Below are 16,569 nucleotides of genomic sequence, written 5' to 3'. Positions count from 1 at the left end.
ATACGAGACCTACTGCATTGCAAATGATTGCACTATGAGGCAGGAACCAGCTTTGACATGTGACAAAACAATTTATAATCCATTTAGGTTGTACTGTATGTGGATCTGATGAAGGGACATTTATAGAAGGTCTAATATAAGTGAGTAATGTGTAGGTGCAGTACCGCAAGCTGCGCCTAGAGGTCCCTAGTGAGCATCATAAACTTTAAAGATGTGAAAAATCCACCCTACCCATAATGCATTTCATGCAAGACAGTACCACAGTACATTCAATATATACAATTAGTAGTTTTGAAATGTGACAAGTTAATAAATTCATTTCCGGATTAGGTTGTACTTCTATGTGGAGCGGATGATGGGAAAGTTAGAAAAGGTCTAATATAAATGCGAGATGTGCTAACTAGTAAAGTAACCATTGCCAACCTTGTTTAGGACCAAGTGAGTGTCCAGTGTGAAGGCCTTTAAGAAAATTGTACCATGAGGCTGTAATTAAAACCTTTTGGTGTAACTCATGTAATAGGGGGTTTGCTCATGGGAGATTACAAAAAGAGACAGGGCGGTACTAAGAGGGAACTACAAAGCATAATGGCCAATGAAAAGCCACCATTTACAAGGGACAGAAGCCAATTAAAAAGATGGGCGGGAAGTAGGCGAAACTTTATGCACATATCCTGAATACAGCATGTCTAGAAGAGACTGAGCAAGCGGTGTCTGGGTGTGACCTAAATAGTCATGCCGTTGAGTGGGGTGGGGGTGGGGGAGGGGGGGGGGGGGGAGGAAGAAGGATGCCCTGCTGTATGAAGATGTCAAATATAGGCTCTCTAATGAAAGTGAAGAGCATTTCAATATGAATAGGTGTTGATGGGATAAGTGGGAGGAATGGTTCTGAAAAGTAAACCTAAATACTGTATGGGTAGAAATGATGAATCTTAAGTGAAACAAGCATTATTATTAAAATAATTCTTGATTTGTGTTTGAAATTTGTTCGGCAAAAAGCAAGGGCAGATGCTGTAAAATGTTATGGGTAACGCAAAATGCTTCAAAACAATTTATCACCAGGACTTAATGTAGTGAATTGGACCCTGACTTCTAGTTCAAGACAGTGTAATTAAGAATTCAGTGTTGCATGGGGCTAGTGATTTATGGTCCATGTTTTGCAGCAGCATTCTGCATATTCTGGCACGAACACGAGTATGTTGGGAGGTGTCATTTATGTAGTCTGAAAGGGTGATAGTCGCTACATTTTGTGGAAAACCAAGAAATATGTAGTGTAAAGAAATGCTGTTTTGTATGGTCATACCTAACTTTTAGACTGATGCTGCTGGTCTTTTGACACAGCGATAGCAATGAGGCATGCTAACCAGAGTATATGGTACCAAGGTTACCAGGGGCATATAGATTTGAGGGTTTCCCCAGTAATTACAGAACTGGTTGTGTTACTCTGGGCATGGCAGGTAACTGTCTGCCATTGCAGACAGGAAGAGCTGTTTTAAGCGGTTTGCAATTTAAAGCAATGGCAAAATTGGGCTAAGCCAAGCCCATCCCATAGTATGTACATCACCCCGATGGCAGCCCTAATGAGCCCTAAGGCGATGATGGGCAACCTGTAGGCCAGTGGTGACTGGTATTCTGCAAGGACCACACAGATTTTGAGGGACATCTACTCCTAGGGCCATAGAGTTCTTGGACCGAAGAGTAATAGGAAGACCCCGTTGGCCTCATCACACCCACATCATCCTTGAGATCTTCAGCATCCTGTATCTCTTGCATCAGGATCACTTCCATAGTAACCTATAGCAAAGAGAGAAGTGCCTGGAACTTCCTGAAGACTGCTTCTTCCTCTGAGGTTACTGTTTTTGAGGACCCTCTGTGGATCTTTTTCGTTGTGGTGTCTAAAATACCTTTTTTTTTATAATTTGGTGTCTGCTTTTAGTCTTGTTGATGTCTTCAATTGTTCTGCTGCGGTTTGTAAATAAATACCTTGCACTTGTTCCTTTGTGTGAGCCTTGCTTATCAGACCACAGCCACCCAGGGTTCAGCTAGAGGTTTTAACACATTAAACCTACTGGTTCTAAAGTGATTGGTAAGTGTATTACACTGTAAGGTCTCGCAGCTGCTCCATATAATATACCCCATATAATCACTGGTAGATACTTCATAGTTTTGTCATATATTGAGAAATAATTGTATGAATGTCAATCTGTGGTGGAAAGGTAAATTTGCTTTCCAGAATAACTCCCAGGATTTTAACACTGCAGTTTGCCTAATTCCTGGAACATTGTTTCATCCCACACTTGTAGGAAAGTGCCCAGTTTTTGCATGGTTGCCACCCACTTTGTGCCTGATGTTGTTGCTCTTTGAGTGTGCCCTGGGTTCCTGCCAACCAGGTACCCAGGGCCTATGTTTCCCTAAAACTGTACTGTTGCACACCCAGTTGGAAACTCTCTGACCACATGTAAGTCCCTTGTAAAAGGTATTATGGGTACTAAGAAATATCTGGTCACAGGGCCCTAAGGACTGCAGCTCATATTGTGCCCCCTTAGATGTCCTGTAACCAACCACACACTGCCATTGCAGGCTGCGTGTCATGGAGCAGAGCAAAGTGAAGTCTCGACATGGCACACATTCCTGTGTACCTTGCCTACAATCCACTTCCTGTGGCATAGGTAAGCCACCCCTCTAGCTGGGTGCACTATACCATAAAGAGTATATGGTCTGTGAGTTTGTAATTACGAACTCCACAGCACCATAATGGCTTTACTGGAATATGAAGTTTGATGTCAAACTTCTAAGCACATTAAACCCACACTGATGCCATTCTGGGATTTAATGCACTCGGAGGGCATCTTGGAGATGCCCAGATAAAAACGACATAACTCTACTGACCTGGCTGAGTGGCTTCTTGCCAGCTGCCACCCCTAGACATGTTTTTGGACTCCTGGTTCGAGAGCCTCCTGCACTCTGGTCCTTAAACAAAGCACATCCTGGGTAGAGTTGCCAAGCCTCCTCCCCAGGATGGACATGCTCCACGAAAGGGAAGCTTCAAAGGCTTGCCACCTTTGTGAGCGGACTCAGCCATTTGCTGCTCCCAGCAACTGGGCCCCACTGGTTCTGACCTTCACTTTGAGCAGGAGTATCGGCGGGAAAACAAAGATAAAAGGAGAGATGTGCCCATAGACCCCACAGCCTCAAGTGGGGGAGAGGAGGCGTAGTACAACTCAGTCCCTGCCATCTTGAAGATGGGGGCAATCCAGCCAACCAGAGTGGGGCGTATACCCCCATCCAACAGGAGGGTGGCATAATAGGGGGTGTACCTACCCGAAGGAAGTGATCCATTTGTTCCGACCTTTCCCTACCTGAAACAGCCCAAAATTCAGTATTATGGAGCTATCCCGAACCTTGCTGCCTCAGACAAGCAAGAAGGACAAAGCTGTGCTGAAGGATGTAGTGGACACAAACTGCCTTGGCCCCAGCCCTACCGGCCTGTACTGCCTTGACCTGCTCCAGCTGAATGCCGGTGTGTCCTGCAGCTAGAAGAGCCCCATAACCAAGAGGACCTACCCTGCCTTCCCTACAAAGATTGTCTCCTGTGAGCAGCAGACTTTTAAAAAAAACTCTGGCTCCGGCTGAACCTGCGAGTCTGCACCAAATGCCCACGGCCCGAACTTGAGTGGCCTAACGCCACAAGGTCTGCCCAGCGAACCTGACATGGGCCCTGTTGATCCATGACTTACCTCAAGCCTCTCGACGACACGTGCAGCCTTTATCTGGAGGATCCCCTTTACTGCAACCTGAGCTGGTCAGAAAACCCAACCAACTATGTCAAGCTACCCCCTGCATCCCAACTTACCTCGCCAACCGGTGGTCTCCTCCAGGAAGCCTCCTTGCCTGAACCTGCTAATTGTTCTGACCAGAGAGCTTCCATTGAAAACAGTGCACCTGACCCGATCCAGCACACTGAACCCGGCTGCTCCTGTGCTGCTGTGGATGCACTTTGTGTGGTAACTTGGATCCCTTTTGCCCTAAGCTTAACCCTAGGAGCTTTGCTCCCTCAGCCCTGTGGCTTGCCAGAGAGTTGCCGCTGACTGCCCCATAGCGAACATTGGCCCCAGCACTCTGCACCCAGCCACCCTAGTGCAGCTGGGAGTGCTCTTTGAGTGCATCCTTAACCCTGGGGGAACCCTTGTTCTAACCCCAGTATCTCAACCGCAAACACCGATAACCTCATTTTTCTCCATTGGATAGCGTTGACTGTTTTCCTCCTAAAGTGTTGAGTTGAATTTGTAGGGAAACGTAAGCAGGTTTAGTTTGCCAACAACCATCATTCACCTGAACCACTGGAGGTCGATAACATCCGACAGCTCGGTTATTTAGATTTTCTGAAGTTGTTTCTCCCTCCCCTTTGTGACTACCCCTCCTCCCATGCCATCCACGTGCGACAGGCCGACTGAGGACCATCTATCCTTACTCCTCCAGGTAGTGGTGGCTCTGCCAGCGCCAGAAGTAGGTTGTGGTGGTTCGTGCTACGTTCTGGTGTCCAAAAAGGACAGGGGCCATTTTTCTATCCTAGACTGCACCCTGCATTTCTTTCTGAAAAAGTACCAATTCAGAATGCACATGCAAGTCTGTCTGCCCTAGATCCTGGAGACTGGTTGGTAACAATGGACTTGCCGGGTGCATATTTTCACATCCCCGTCCAGCCTTTCCGCAGATGTAATCTGCGGTTCAAGGAAGGCCATGAACACTTTCAGTTTGCATGCTGCTTTACAGCCATACAACTAGCTGTTGAAGGCAGGCTCATCCCAGGCAGTCATGTCCCACCTCCAGACTATGGTGGGCCTCCTGCACTCGCTGGGATTCACCAACAATGTGCCAAAGTCACACCTGACTCCCTTGCTGATGCTCCCTTTCATCTGAGCCGTTCTGGATACGGTTTAGCTTCAGGCTTATCCTCACAAATGGGGAGTCCCTATATATGCAGGCCATGATTCTGATGTTTCAACCTCTATCCTGGGTTTCTGTGAGACGGACTCTGAAGCTGTTTGGCCTCTGGCATCCTGCTTGTGACACTGCTCACTGCCGTATATGGACTTTGCCGCAGGACCTGAAGCCCCAGTGGGTGGTACATCGAAGAATCTCCAACATGGGCCAGATCTCAGAGGGGTGGGGGAAGGGGGTAGGATGGGTGTTCAAGTCTTTGGAAAGTTGCAGTGAGCCCTGCCATGCCAGTGGACTATGTGCATGGTAATGTACTTAAGTGCACTACCTGGAAGGAAGTGAAGCTAAACGTTCATGTGAAGATGTTGGGGTTACCTGATTGGAGCGCTGCAACCACAAGGTCCATGGCTTTCCAGGATGGGAGTTGCAAATGTCTGGAGCCTGAAAAAGTCCCAGCCAACTGCTAAGGAGGCAAAGGCAGAGGGTATGGGGAAACCAGTCTCTGAAGATCTTCCCAGTAAGATATATGGGGCACCTGCAGTGGCTGCCTTGGAGCCCACTGAGGGATTTGCTCCCCTTAGTGACGTGCCAGGGCTTGCTGGGTGACGTGGAAGGAGGTCCCACCAAAGAGTTCTTTAGGGCAGAGAGGAGTGTTCATCCCCTGAGGGTATGAGGCAACAGCCCAAAGCCCAATGTTCGAGGCATGTGGGCTGCTGAATTAATATCTTAGCATAGATCGCCGCCTAGTGTTGGGTCCGGATGTTTGCACTTTGTTGACTTGGAAGAGTCTTTGAAGTATCACGAGATAGGTGACTCCTCCCCTGGACTACAGTGCGCATGGGCATCTTCTCCATCCTCAGATTGTTTTTTTCCGCCATTGGGTACGGATGCTATTCCTCATCTCCAACTTCGGAACCAAAAGTTTTCAACTTTCTAAGGCCAAAAGGCCTTCTACCTTGACGGTATTGTTCTCGTTTGGTACCCCTTCACTCGATAATACTTTCCATCTCGATCCCGTCGTCGACGCGGGCTGTTGGGCCTTTTTGACGCCATGTGGTCCTCCTGCCGATGGAAAGGACCCCGTTCAAAAGATGTCCACAATGTCACTCCAAATTCCCACATACTGATAAACATACAGTATGCAACAAGTGCCTATCTCCGGAGCACAACGAGGAAAACTGCCCAGCTTGTGCTCATTTTCGGTCGAAGAAAACTATCCGGAACCGAAGGGCCGCTAGACAAGAGATGCAGCGGTGGGCACCAGAACCGGAGAATATTTTCGCCGACGTACATGAACTCCCAGAAGAGGACCAGTCTGACTCAGATAACCAGATCACACCGGGGCAAACCTTGAGTACCAAAGCACCTACCCTGCTTCCACCTCAAGACAAGGCTCTGGTCGAAGCATTGCCTAAAGTCCTTAGCCGAGAGACTCTTTCAGAAGCCCCCCCGCCTTCCGGCTCGGCTCCAAAGACCATAACCAAGCCTTCTGATACCCCAGGAACGAGCAACACTCTTCCCAAAAGGGCCGTCTAACAAAAAAGGGTTGTCAAACCAAAGGTCATCGATCCAAAAAAGGGCGTAGAACCAAAGGGGTCGTCTATCCGAAAAAAGCAGTCGACCCTAAAAAGGCCGTCGAGCCAAAAAAAAAGGTGTCGATCTAAAGGCAAATCAGCCAAAAAAGCCTGTCGACCCGAAGGCCTTCGAGTCTACAAAGATTGAGCCGAAAAAGGTAGTCTAGCCCAAAAAACACGTCGAACCGAAAAAGGCTATCGGATCGAAAAAATCGGTCGATCCGAAAAAGGTAGTCGAACCAAAGGTCGCCGAGCCAAAAAAGGCAGTACATCCAACAAAGGACATCAAACAAAAAGTAGTCTAACCAAAAAAGGTATCCGACCCGAAAACCGCAGTAGAGCAGACCAATCCAGTCGAGCCGAAAAAAGCTCCACAGCCTATGGCCCTCGAGGCAAAGACTCGCCACAAACAAGCGACCAAGCCAAAAACATCGGCGCCAAGGACAGTTGAGGAAGAACTTTTCCATCCTTATCCAGTGAGCGTAGAACAAACTAAACTGTATATAGACCCTGAAACCGCACACGTAACAGTTTACAAAAGGGAGAAAAGATCATTGGACACAGACACTTTTTCTCCTGTTCCTCCAAAGAAAAAAGACTTTGGAACATCTCCTTCAAGGCCTTTTTTTTTACTCCTCCTTTCTTTCCTGACATGCCTTATGTGCCTTACTCTCCTACACCTTCAGGTTATGATGAAAGTAACATGGGGGAGGATCCTCAGGAGGCTTTTATAGAACCAGAAGATCAGGGTATCCAAGATAACACATGGAGTGACCATAATAATCCTTACGATAAATATGATCCATAACCCATCCCTGATGCCTCTTCATACCCTACAAAACAGTCTCCTACTGACGACACTATCGTTTTTAACCAGCTAGTCGATAGGGCAGCTAAGTATCATGGTGTAGACATGCACACTGACCCAATAGAAGAGGATTTCCTATTTGACACCTTTCCAACATCTGAGAAAAGTGTACGTACACTTCCTATGTGAAAAGGGGTACTAAAGCACGCGCCAGACATATTTAAAGACCTAGCCAGAGTGTGTCCTCTATCCCAGAATTGAGAAAATATAAACCAGCCCCTACAGACCCTTCTTATATGAAGTCTGTTACCATTTGACTCGCTAGTTGTATCGAATTCCAGAAAACGAGCTAATTTGCAAACAGGAGATGCTCCCCCTCCTGACAGTCAAAGGTATTAGAAGCCTCAGGTAAGAGTAGCCTCCCAGGCAGCAAATACCTGGAGAATTGCCAACACACAAGCTCTCTTAGCACGTTACAACAGAGCACACTAAGACCAACTGGAGGGTTTACTACAACACCTACCAGAACCTTTTAAAACTAAAGCAAACAACCTAATACAGGAAGGCAAATTTATCACTAACTCTTCCATCAAATGCGCCCTTGACACAACTGATACAGCCACCAGGTCGATCAACACTAGCTTATTACTACGCCGGCATGCATGGCTACTCATTTCCGTTTTTAAGAATGAAGTGCAATCAACCATCCTCAACCAGCCCATTAACCAAGATTTCTTGTTTGGCCCTGCGGTAGGTACCATCTTAGAAAAGATGAAAAAAGATACGGATACCGCTAAGTCCATGGGTGCAATTCAGTTTCAACAATCTAGGAGTTCCTTTCGTCGCTCCTCCTTTCGCGGCTCAGGTAGAGGCAACACACCCCAAACTTCCTCCTCATTCAAAAGTTATACTTAAAGCACCTTTAATAAATTTGCCAACGGAGGAGGTTATAGAGGCAATAAAACAAGGGCAGAGGACGGGGTGGTGGTAACACCCGAGCCCCCGCCACCAACAGTGACTCGCTCACACTCCCTCCAGACCATTTAACACTAGTCGGAGACAGGTTAACACAATTCCTACCAGTCTAGAACGCTATCACTACAGACAAGTGGGTGAGACAAATTATCCAGTATGGTTACTGCCTGGAACTCACTTCTACACCACCCAGCATACTGCACAGACACCGTCCAATGTCCAAAGAACACATTATGCTGTTACAACAAGAGGTGCTCTCCATGCTCCAAAAATGTGCCATAGAGCCAGTCCCATTGCAACATCAAGGGACAGGCGTATACTCTAGACTTCCTCATTTCCAAAAAAGATTGCTCTCTCAGACCAATACTAGACCTCAGACCGTTGAACCAATACATACTCAGATCATTTCCATATGATCACTCTACAACAAGTACTCCCACTACTCCAGCAAGGCAGACTTCCTTGCTACACTAGATCTCAAGGACGCATACTTTCACATTCCTGTACATCCAGCTCACAGGAAATACCTCAGGTTCACAATAGGTCAGCACTTTCTACTCAAAATCCTCCCCTTTGGAGTAACTAGGGCACCAAGAGTGTTCACAAAATGCCTAGCAGTAGTAGCAGCACACCTACAGAGGCAACACATTCACATGTTCCCCTACCTAGACGATTGGCTCATAAAAGCCAACTCATACGCACAGTGTGCCAGCCACATTTCTCAGACCATGCACTAGAGCCTCCTTCCTGGCGAAAGCTGTCACTATTTTTCGTGTGTGCCAGTCCATCATCCGGCCTACTTTTTGTTGCGCCACATCCCTCTGAGGAGCGACTCCACTACTGGATCCTAAAAGAGGGCTGTTCTACCTTAACCGCATAAATTCCACATGGATGATCAATTCTTTGTGGGATAGAAGGGATGACTCATGCTCTGTTAAAAATGTCACACATTAGCCAAGAAGCAACTCTGCACCTCCCCCCGTACCTACGTACTCATTTCACCAGAGCCAAGGCTGCGACCACTGCATTAGCTCAAGGAGACCCGGTCCTAGAGCAACATGCGCCTCTCTGCATATGTTTACAAAACACTACTACCTGGACAGTTAGGTCCTTTGGAATGTGCACTTTGCCCGCTCGGTCTGGCAGGACTTATTGGTGTAAATTTTTCACAGACCCACCTCTGGAGAAGCATTGCTTGGGTATCTATTCCGAGGTATGAAGTCTGTCCTGAAGTCTCTGACGAAAAAATTACTTCCCTTCGGTAACCCCATATCTTGGGGTAGAGAGACTGTCCAGCTGGATATTGTATTACAATGCAGCTGAACGATACCACCTACCAGTGTACAGGAGTACTGCTCTCAAAAATGTCCGGAGCCAGTCTGACTCCTGGGGATGTTAATTCTGTTGTAGGGAATGTGCGACTAGATGGTGTCTTCCATATAAGGCGTTACTGAAGGTTAATAACTTGATCTTCATGCTCTTGTGTCCATGAGTTGTAAATTATGTGCTGTCCTGTTTACTATCACATGAAAACATTTGCAAGAAAGATTGGAGGGCATTTAGAACACTGAGTGCACACATTTTTAAAGACCATTTATTTCCACCTGGTGAGATTATGTTAGTTGCATCACTTGTCGATTAAATATTTCTTTACAAGAAACTCGACAATTTAAGTGGAGATGAAAAGGCCACAACGTAGAAGTTTGAGTAAAAAAGTGTTTTTTTGTCAAACCTTTTTTTTTTTTTTGGTAAAACAAAGGGTGCTTTTTTGTTTAAATTGCTGACGTTGTTTGGTGCTCCCAACTGTGTACTGTTTTTGAAGCTTTAAGGACCTGCAAAAATATTTCTGGTATCAATCCAAAGTAGACTGTATGAAGACTGTTATATGTAGCAGAATGGTAGGATACTTGTGGTATTGATGAATTGAATTCTTCTCACCATTAGATTCGAATACGAGATCCAAATCAAGGTGGTAAAGACATCACAGAGGAGATTATGTCTGGAGGAAGAACGACTTCCACACCAACCCCACCTCAGGTAAGAGCTTTTCCAAGGCAGCACTGCATGGTGGAGTGCTAATCTGCTCTCCGAGATCAAAATATAATTTGGTGGTAACAAGGAGTATTTAGCTGCAACTTGCCCATGGCAGTGCTTTTTCAGACAGGATTTTTGAAACCTATTAGGTAGTCAAGCTTACAATAAACAGTAGAAAGCCCTACATCAATAGTTTTCAGTGCAATATTAAGGATGATCAGAGGGGAGTCTGAAGACACTGAGGGCTTAGAGAGAGCATTTGTATTTCAAAGCACTGGAGTAAATGCATGAGATCACACAAACCTAACCTTAATACTACTCCTATTAGGAACAGAAAGCATGCTTTACTGTCAACTTACCTATTTACTTCTGATATTGTGTTCTACAATATTCTGCTCGCAAAGCACTTGCCTAGTAGTAAGCGCTGTGTAAATGCTCTGTTCATAACAGGTTGCTGTAGGTACACATGCTCTTCTTAGTCCAACCTTCTTACTTGGCTCAGACGTTTGCAAGAAATCTTTCCTCAAAGTTTTGAGTCAATACGTATATGGTGACTCTTCTTTAGGCTGGCAATGTGTATGGGCACAGACTCACTGATAGTCTTTTTTTTTTTTTTTTTTTTTTCTGCTGTTGTATTTGGACGTGCACTACCGGAGTTCAAGGATCGAGGCGCCTCAACACTTACGGACATCATTAATGATTGCAGATTGAGAGTTCATCAAGGCTCTTGTCACTGAGATTTCTAGGACCCAGCTTCAAACCCAAACTCCACTGCTGTGCCCAGGCCCAGCTCTGGGTCTCGAGCACCAACTCAACAACTTATTGCTAGAAAATGCGTTATTGGTAACTGATGCAGTTTCAACATTGCCCTCCATGCTGCAAGAAATTCCCCATGCCTGGGAATTTTTGCTAATCCCTGGAGCACTACACCTCACATGCAAGGCATGTCTTGGTGTTCAGGTGCAAGAAGACTCACCGTAATTATCAAAAAGTTGAGAATGGACACTTGTATCTACAATAACCAATGGTTATTCTTGACAACCCTCATAGACTCTGTGATTTTGATGTTGCGGTGTATCTTTTATCCGCCCCTTCTCTAACGTCATGGCATAGTCATTGGGTTGTCAAGTAACGTGCTATATGCCTGCCTCACCCGAGGCAACCTCCGAGTGTAGAAGTGTCCAGAAATTGTGGGGACAGATCCAGAGGGATAATATACAGAACCAAAGAAATTAGGTTCATAAAAAACAATGTGACACCAAAAGCAAAAATTTGTTATTATAAAGAGGTGCACAGTGTAAATTTAAAAAAATAGTGGTATATTCGGTAATCAAGTTACTTGATTACCATATAGCTCTATTGATAGGTCGACATGTTTCAGTTCTATTGGGCCCAGGAGGGTCTGTAGAGCTTTCGTCAGGACAGGACAGAAAATATTAACACTCACACCATTAGTGCAGTGTTCATTGGAATGTATGAAATTATCATACTGAGATTCCTGTGTTGTGGAAACAAATTGTGAAACATTTGGTTTCTAAATGTCACAATGAGGGCATATAGCATACAAATAATTTCTGTAGTTAACCAAGAAATAACTAATTGTATAGTTTACAAATGGTTATTTCTATGTGAAGTGCACCGTAATTGTGGCACTAATATAAAAACGAAAGCTTAAAGTAGGAGAACAAGCGGTAGGTCGGTTCACTGTGTAGCATGAGCAATGGAGCACGTTAGTGGTCGCTCAGGTCTCTCAGAAAGCGGCATTTATCATTAGCATGTGTGGAGATAGAGTGGGTTGTGGAAGCGCAAGAGAGAATATCCTAGTCATCGCGCATAGGTTAATCTGCATTGAGTTATCGAGTATGAAAATAAAACATTACTACTGTTTATGTTAAAAACTGATTTTCACAAATTAAGATTATCAACAGGCAAATATACAGGCTAGTAGCTCAGTACAGTTACGGCAATGTTGTTTATAATACCTTCGTTATAGGTAAACCTCTCCGCGTCAGGTGGCAAAGAGTCGCAGTTAACGTGGCGTTTGCTGGGAAAGTAAAACAGACATAAGTGCTAATGGGTTAAGCTATGTTTGTACTATTTTACCCCAAGTGAAATATAACTAGGAAAGAAAACAAAACAAACACGGGTAGGACGCCATTCTTGCCCGCGTGTTGACGCGCAACTTCTGCTAGTGCTGACTCTGCCCTTGGATGTGGGAGGGTCCTTCCTCTGCCCCTTAAGAAGAGTATAGATAGACAAGGGGTTCGCGCTAAAAAGCAAATATACTTTGAAGATGGTGATATTAAAGGTGCCAACAGCGCACAGTGTTGCGACAGTATATAAGAAGATATTGGTCGCGTATTTACGTTCAAAGTCAGTAGTAATGTAGTAAATGTTCATAAATGTTAATACCTGTCAAAACAATTCCAAAATTAAAGAAATAAATAACTCACCAAACTGTATCTCAAGTGGAATTTCACCCCTCTACAGACTTAATCAGAGGGGTAGGGGAGACAGGGGACTGAAACCAATAAGTGTGGACTTCATGACAGATTGGTATCAAATGAATGGAAAAATTATATATCAACTGTTCTGTTGATATATAATTTTTCCATTCATTTGATACCAATCTGTCATGAAGTCCACGCTTATTGGTTTCAGTCCCCTGTCTCCCCTACCCCTCTGATTAAGTCTGTAGAGGGGTGAAATTCCACTTGAGATACAGTTTGGTGAGTTATTTATTTCTTTAATTTTGGAATTGTTTTGACATGTATTAACATTATGAACATTTACTACATTACAACTGACTGAACGTAAATACGCGACCAATATCTTCTAATATACTGTCGCAACACTTCGCTGTTGGCACCTTTAATATCACCATCTTTAAAGTATATTTGCTTTTTAGCGCGAACCCCTTGTCTATCTTTACTCTTAAGGGGCAGAGGAAGGACCCTCCCACATCCCAGGGGCAGAGTCAGCACTAGCAGAAGTTGCGCGTCAACACGCAGGTAAGAATGGCGTCCTACCAGTGTTTGTTTTGTTTTCTTTCCTAGTTATATTTCACTTGGGGTAAAATAGTACAAACATTGCTTTACCCATTAGCGCTTATGTCTGTTTTACTTTCCCAACAAACGCCACGTTAACTGCGACTCTTCGCCACCTGACGCGGAGAGGTTTACCTATAACGAAGGTATTATAAACAACATATTGCCGTAACTGTACTGAGCTACTAGCCTGTATATTTGCTTTTTAATCTTAATTTGTGAAAATCTCCGTTTTTAACATAAACAGTAGTAATGTTTTATTTTCATACTCGATAACTCAATGCAGATTAACCTATGCGCGATGACTGTATGATATTCTCTCTTGCGCTTCCACAACCCACTCTATCTCCACACATGCTAATGATAAATGCCGCTTTCTGAGAGACCTGAGCGACCACTAACGTGCTCAATTGCTCATGCTACACAGTGAACCGACCTACCGCTTGTTCTCCTACTTTAAGCTTTAGTTTCATATTAGTGCCACAATTACGGTGCACTTCACATAGAAATAACCATTTGTAAACTATACAATTAGTTATTTCTTGGTTAACTACAGAAATTATTTGTATGTATGCTATATGCCCTCATTATTGTGACATTTAGAAACCAAATGTTTCACAATTTTTGTTTCCACAACACAGGAATCTCAGTATGATAATTTCATACATTCCAATGAACACTGCACTAATGGTGTGAGTGTTAACATTTTTTGTCCTGTCCTGGCGAAAGCTCTACAGACCCTCCGGGGCCCAATAGAGCTGAAACATGTCGACCTATCAATAGAGCTATATGGTAATCAAGTAACTCGATTACCGAATATACCACTATTTTTTTAAATTTACACTGTGCACCTCTTTATAATTTATTTGGCTTTTGGTGTCACATTGTTTTTTATGAACCTAATTTCTTTGGTTCTGTATATTATCCCTCTGGATCTGTCCCCACAATTTCTGGACACTTCTACACTCACCAGAGGTTGCCTCGGATGAGGCAGGCATATAGCACGTTACTTGACAACCCAATGACTATGCCATGACGTTAAAGAAGGGGCGGATAAAAGATACACCGCAACATCAAAATCACAGCGTCTATGAGGGTTGTCAAGAATAACCATTGGTTATTGTAGATACAAGTGTCCATTCTCAACTTTTTGATAATTACGGTACCTATTCAGGGGAACTGAATGGACGTGAATTCCTCTTCCCTCCTTCATGATAAAAAGCAAGAAGACTCACTGCTACCACAGTCAGTGGGCACATCACAAGATCAGCAGGTGATCCCGGTGGAGGCTCCAGACATCATCTGGGAGCAAACCCCAATAACGGAGGAGGCTAGAACCTCTAGCTTCCCACCCCATCAGCTGCCGCCAGAAATATTCCTCCTCTGCATCAGAGCCAGAAAAGAAAGTCATTGATGACTTTACGGGATCATGCACACAGACCACACCATAGGACTGGATTATGCCAGAAGCGCACCCTAAGCCTGTGAAGGGACCATCCATGAGCCACCCTCCAAACTGAGCCAACATTCCAGGGCACCACATGGCTTTACCACTCTTCAGCCTTGAGAGAAACCTAAATAGCACCCTCGTCCACAGGCTCTCACCATCCTCTGACATCAACCAAGAAGAAGATCTTGGCCACATTGGTGCCGATGACTCTAAGCAGCCTCAAGAGAGCACCATAGGTTCTGAAAGTGGCCACGAGCGTCACACCTGCTACTGCAAACAAGTTATCTGTGCTGGGAACTGGTATCTAAAAGTCTAGAGGTTTCAGGACAGACAATCCATGATCGCTTACAGGTGTCTAACGTCAGACAAGAGACTGCAAACACGCTCAGACAAAATCACAACAAAGCTCCCACCTAAGCTGGGCCACACATTCCATCATAAAAGAAAGCTGACCTGAGGCTTTCAATTTGGCACTGACCGGACCCAAAGAAACGCATGGACAAGTGGAACAAGCCTATTCACTTTGCCCCTTCTAGCCCCTTCGCTCACTACCCCCCCTTACCTCCCAAACCTTCTCCTCCACTTTCTTACACATCGCCCATGCCTTATACTCCTACCACCCGGATGACCTGTGTCCCTTCTGGGGATCCGGGTGAAGGGAAGGATCCATGGGAAGATTACAGCCTGCATGGTCAACTATAGTATTCTTAACCACCACCCTGCACGGCTGAGCATTTCAGGTTTATACCTGAAGTACGGAAACATCTGCTCTACCTGCCCTTCGATGGAGAACACCTGTTGGGGCCACAGGTTGACGAGATGTTGGCGATGTTGGAAAAAAGGACCGCTACCCCCCTCCCCTTATGTCTTCTATATCGGGGCGCTGCCAGGGCTACCTTCCCTGATCCAGGCTTCTATCAGAGGCAACAAAAACAAGCCTACCACAGTTTCACTCCCCTAGGATAAAGGAGTGACGTCTATCAATGAAACTAAGCTAGAGGCATGGGGACCTAGACCACCACCACTACATATACCAGAGGTGATTATTACCAGACTCATCACAAGTCTGATGGGTAGAGCACCTCAATCACACGACAGAAATAAATGAAGTGAACTCTGCTTCAGGCCCTCTTCCCTTGCATCCACCTGATGGCAGTATCTACAAGGGTTGGACAGTGACCTAGCGGACCTGCTCAGCAGGTCCCACCAACAAGTCCACAAATGGGAACACAATCCTGTAGCTCACCAGTTTGTTCTGTTGCTGAGGATTCCTCTGATCTGCTCGCCACTCCCAAAAACGCCAAACCTTCGTATACAGATACCTGCCATTCACGGGCAGTGCATTATGGATAAACCTAGCAAGGAAATTTGCCTACGCTATGTTTCTTGCTCCTTCCACTAGTGGCCCGCAATATGTGACATACATCTCAAACTCATCCTTGTGACCTCTACCTGGGCCAGACTGCCCTGGCACTCTGCTCGAAATGCCAATCAGTACCCACAGAAGCTCTCAAGACACTTTCTCACAGAAACCAAGGCCAGAGCAGACATTCAGACCATAAACCGCTTGATTTGGCACCAGATGTTCCATAATTCAGTTACCTTTGCTTCCCACTTTAACTTGGTGTTAAACCCGGCGCTGGACAGATCAGCAGGCCCACCGCATAGACCCTCAGGCGCTGCGGCAAACGGAGCTTATCAATCTAGATCTATAGGATGTATGGAGGCACAGACACACAGCGC

The 16,569-nt window shown here is 45.2% G+C and overlaps 1 protein-coding gene across 3 annotated transcripts in view; it reads left to right on the top strand.

Moving 5' to 3' along the window:
- EIF4G1 (eukaryotic translation initiation factor 4 gamma 1) overlaps positions 1-16,569 on the top strand; it is a 1,004,595-nt gene that overhangs the window by 364,428 nt on the left and 623,598 nt on the right. For all 3 annotated transcript variants that reach the window (XM_086944451.1, XM_086944450.1, XM_086944449.1), the window contains one exon: positions 10,240-10,332. In XM_086944451.1, the coding sequence (XP_086800577.1) occupies positions 10,240-10,332 (93 nt within the window). The remainder of the gene's footprint in view (positions 1-10,239; positions 10,333-16,569) is intronic.

This window comes from Lissotriton vulgaris, chromosome 11 (genome assembly GCF_964263255.1).
Source record: "Lissotriton vulgaris chromosome 11, aLisVul1.2, whole genome shotgun sequence".
In the NCBI taxonomy this organism is placed as follows: Eukaryota; Metazoa; Chordata; class Amphibia; order Caudata; family Salamandridae; genus Lissotriton; species Lissotriton vulgaris.
This window is presented reverse-complemented; position numbering and strand designations above follow the sequence as displayed.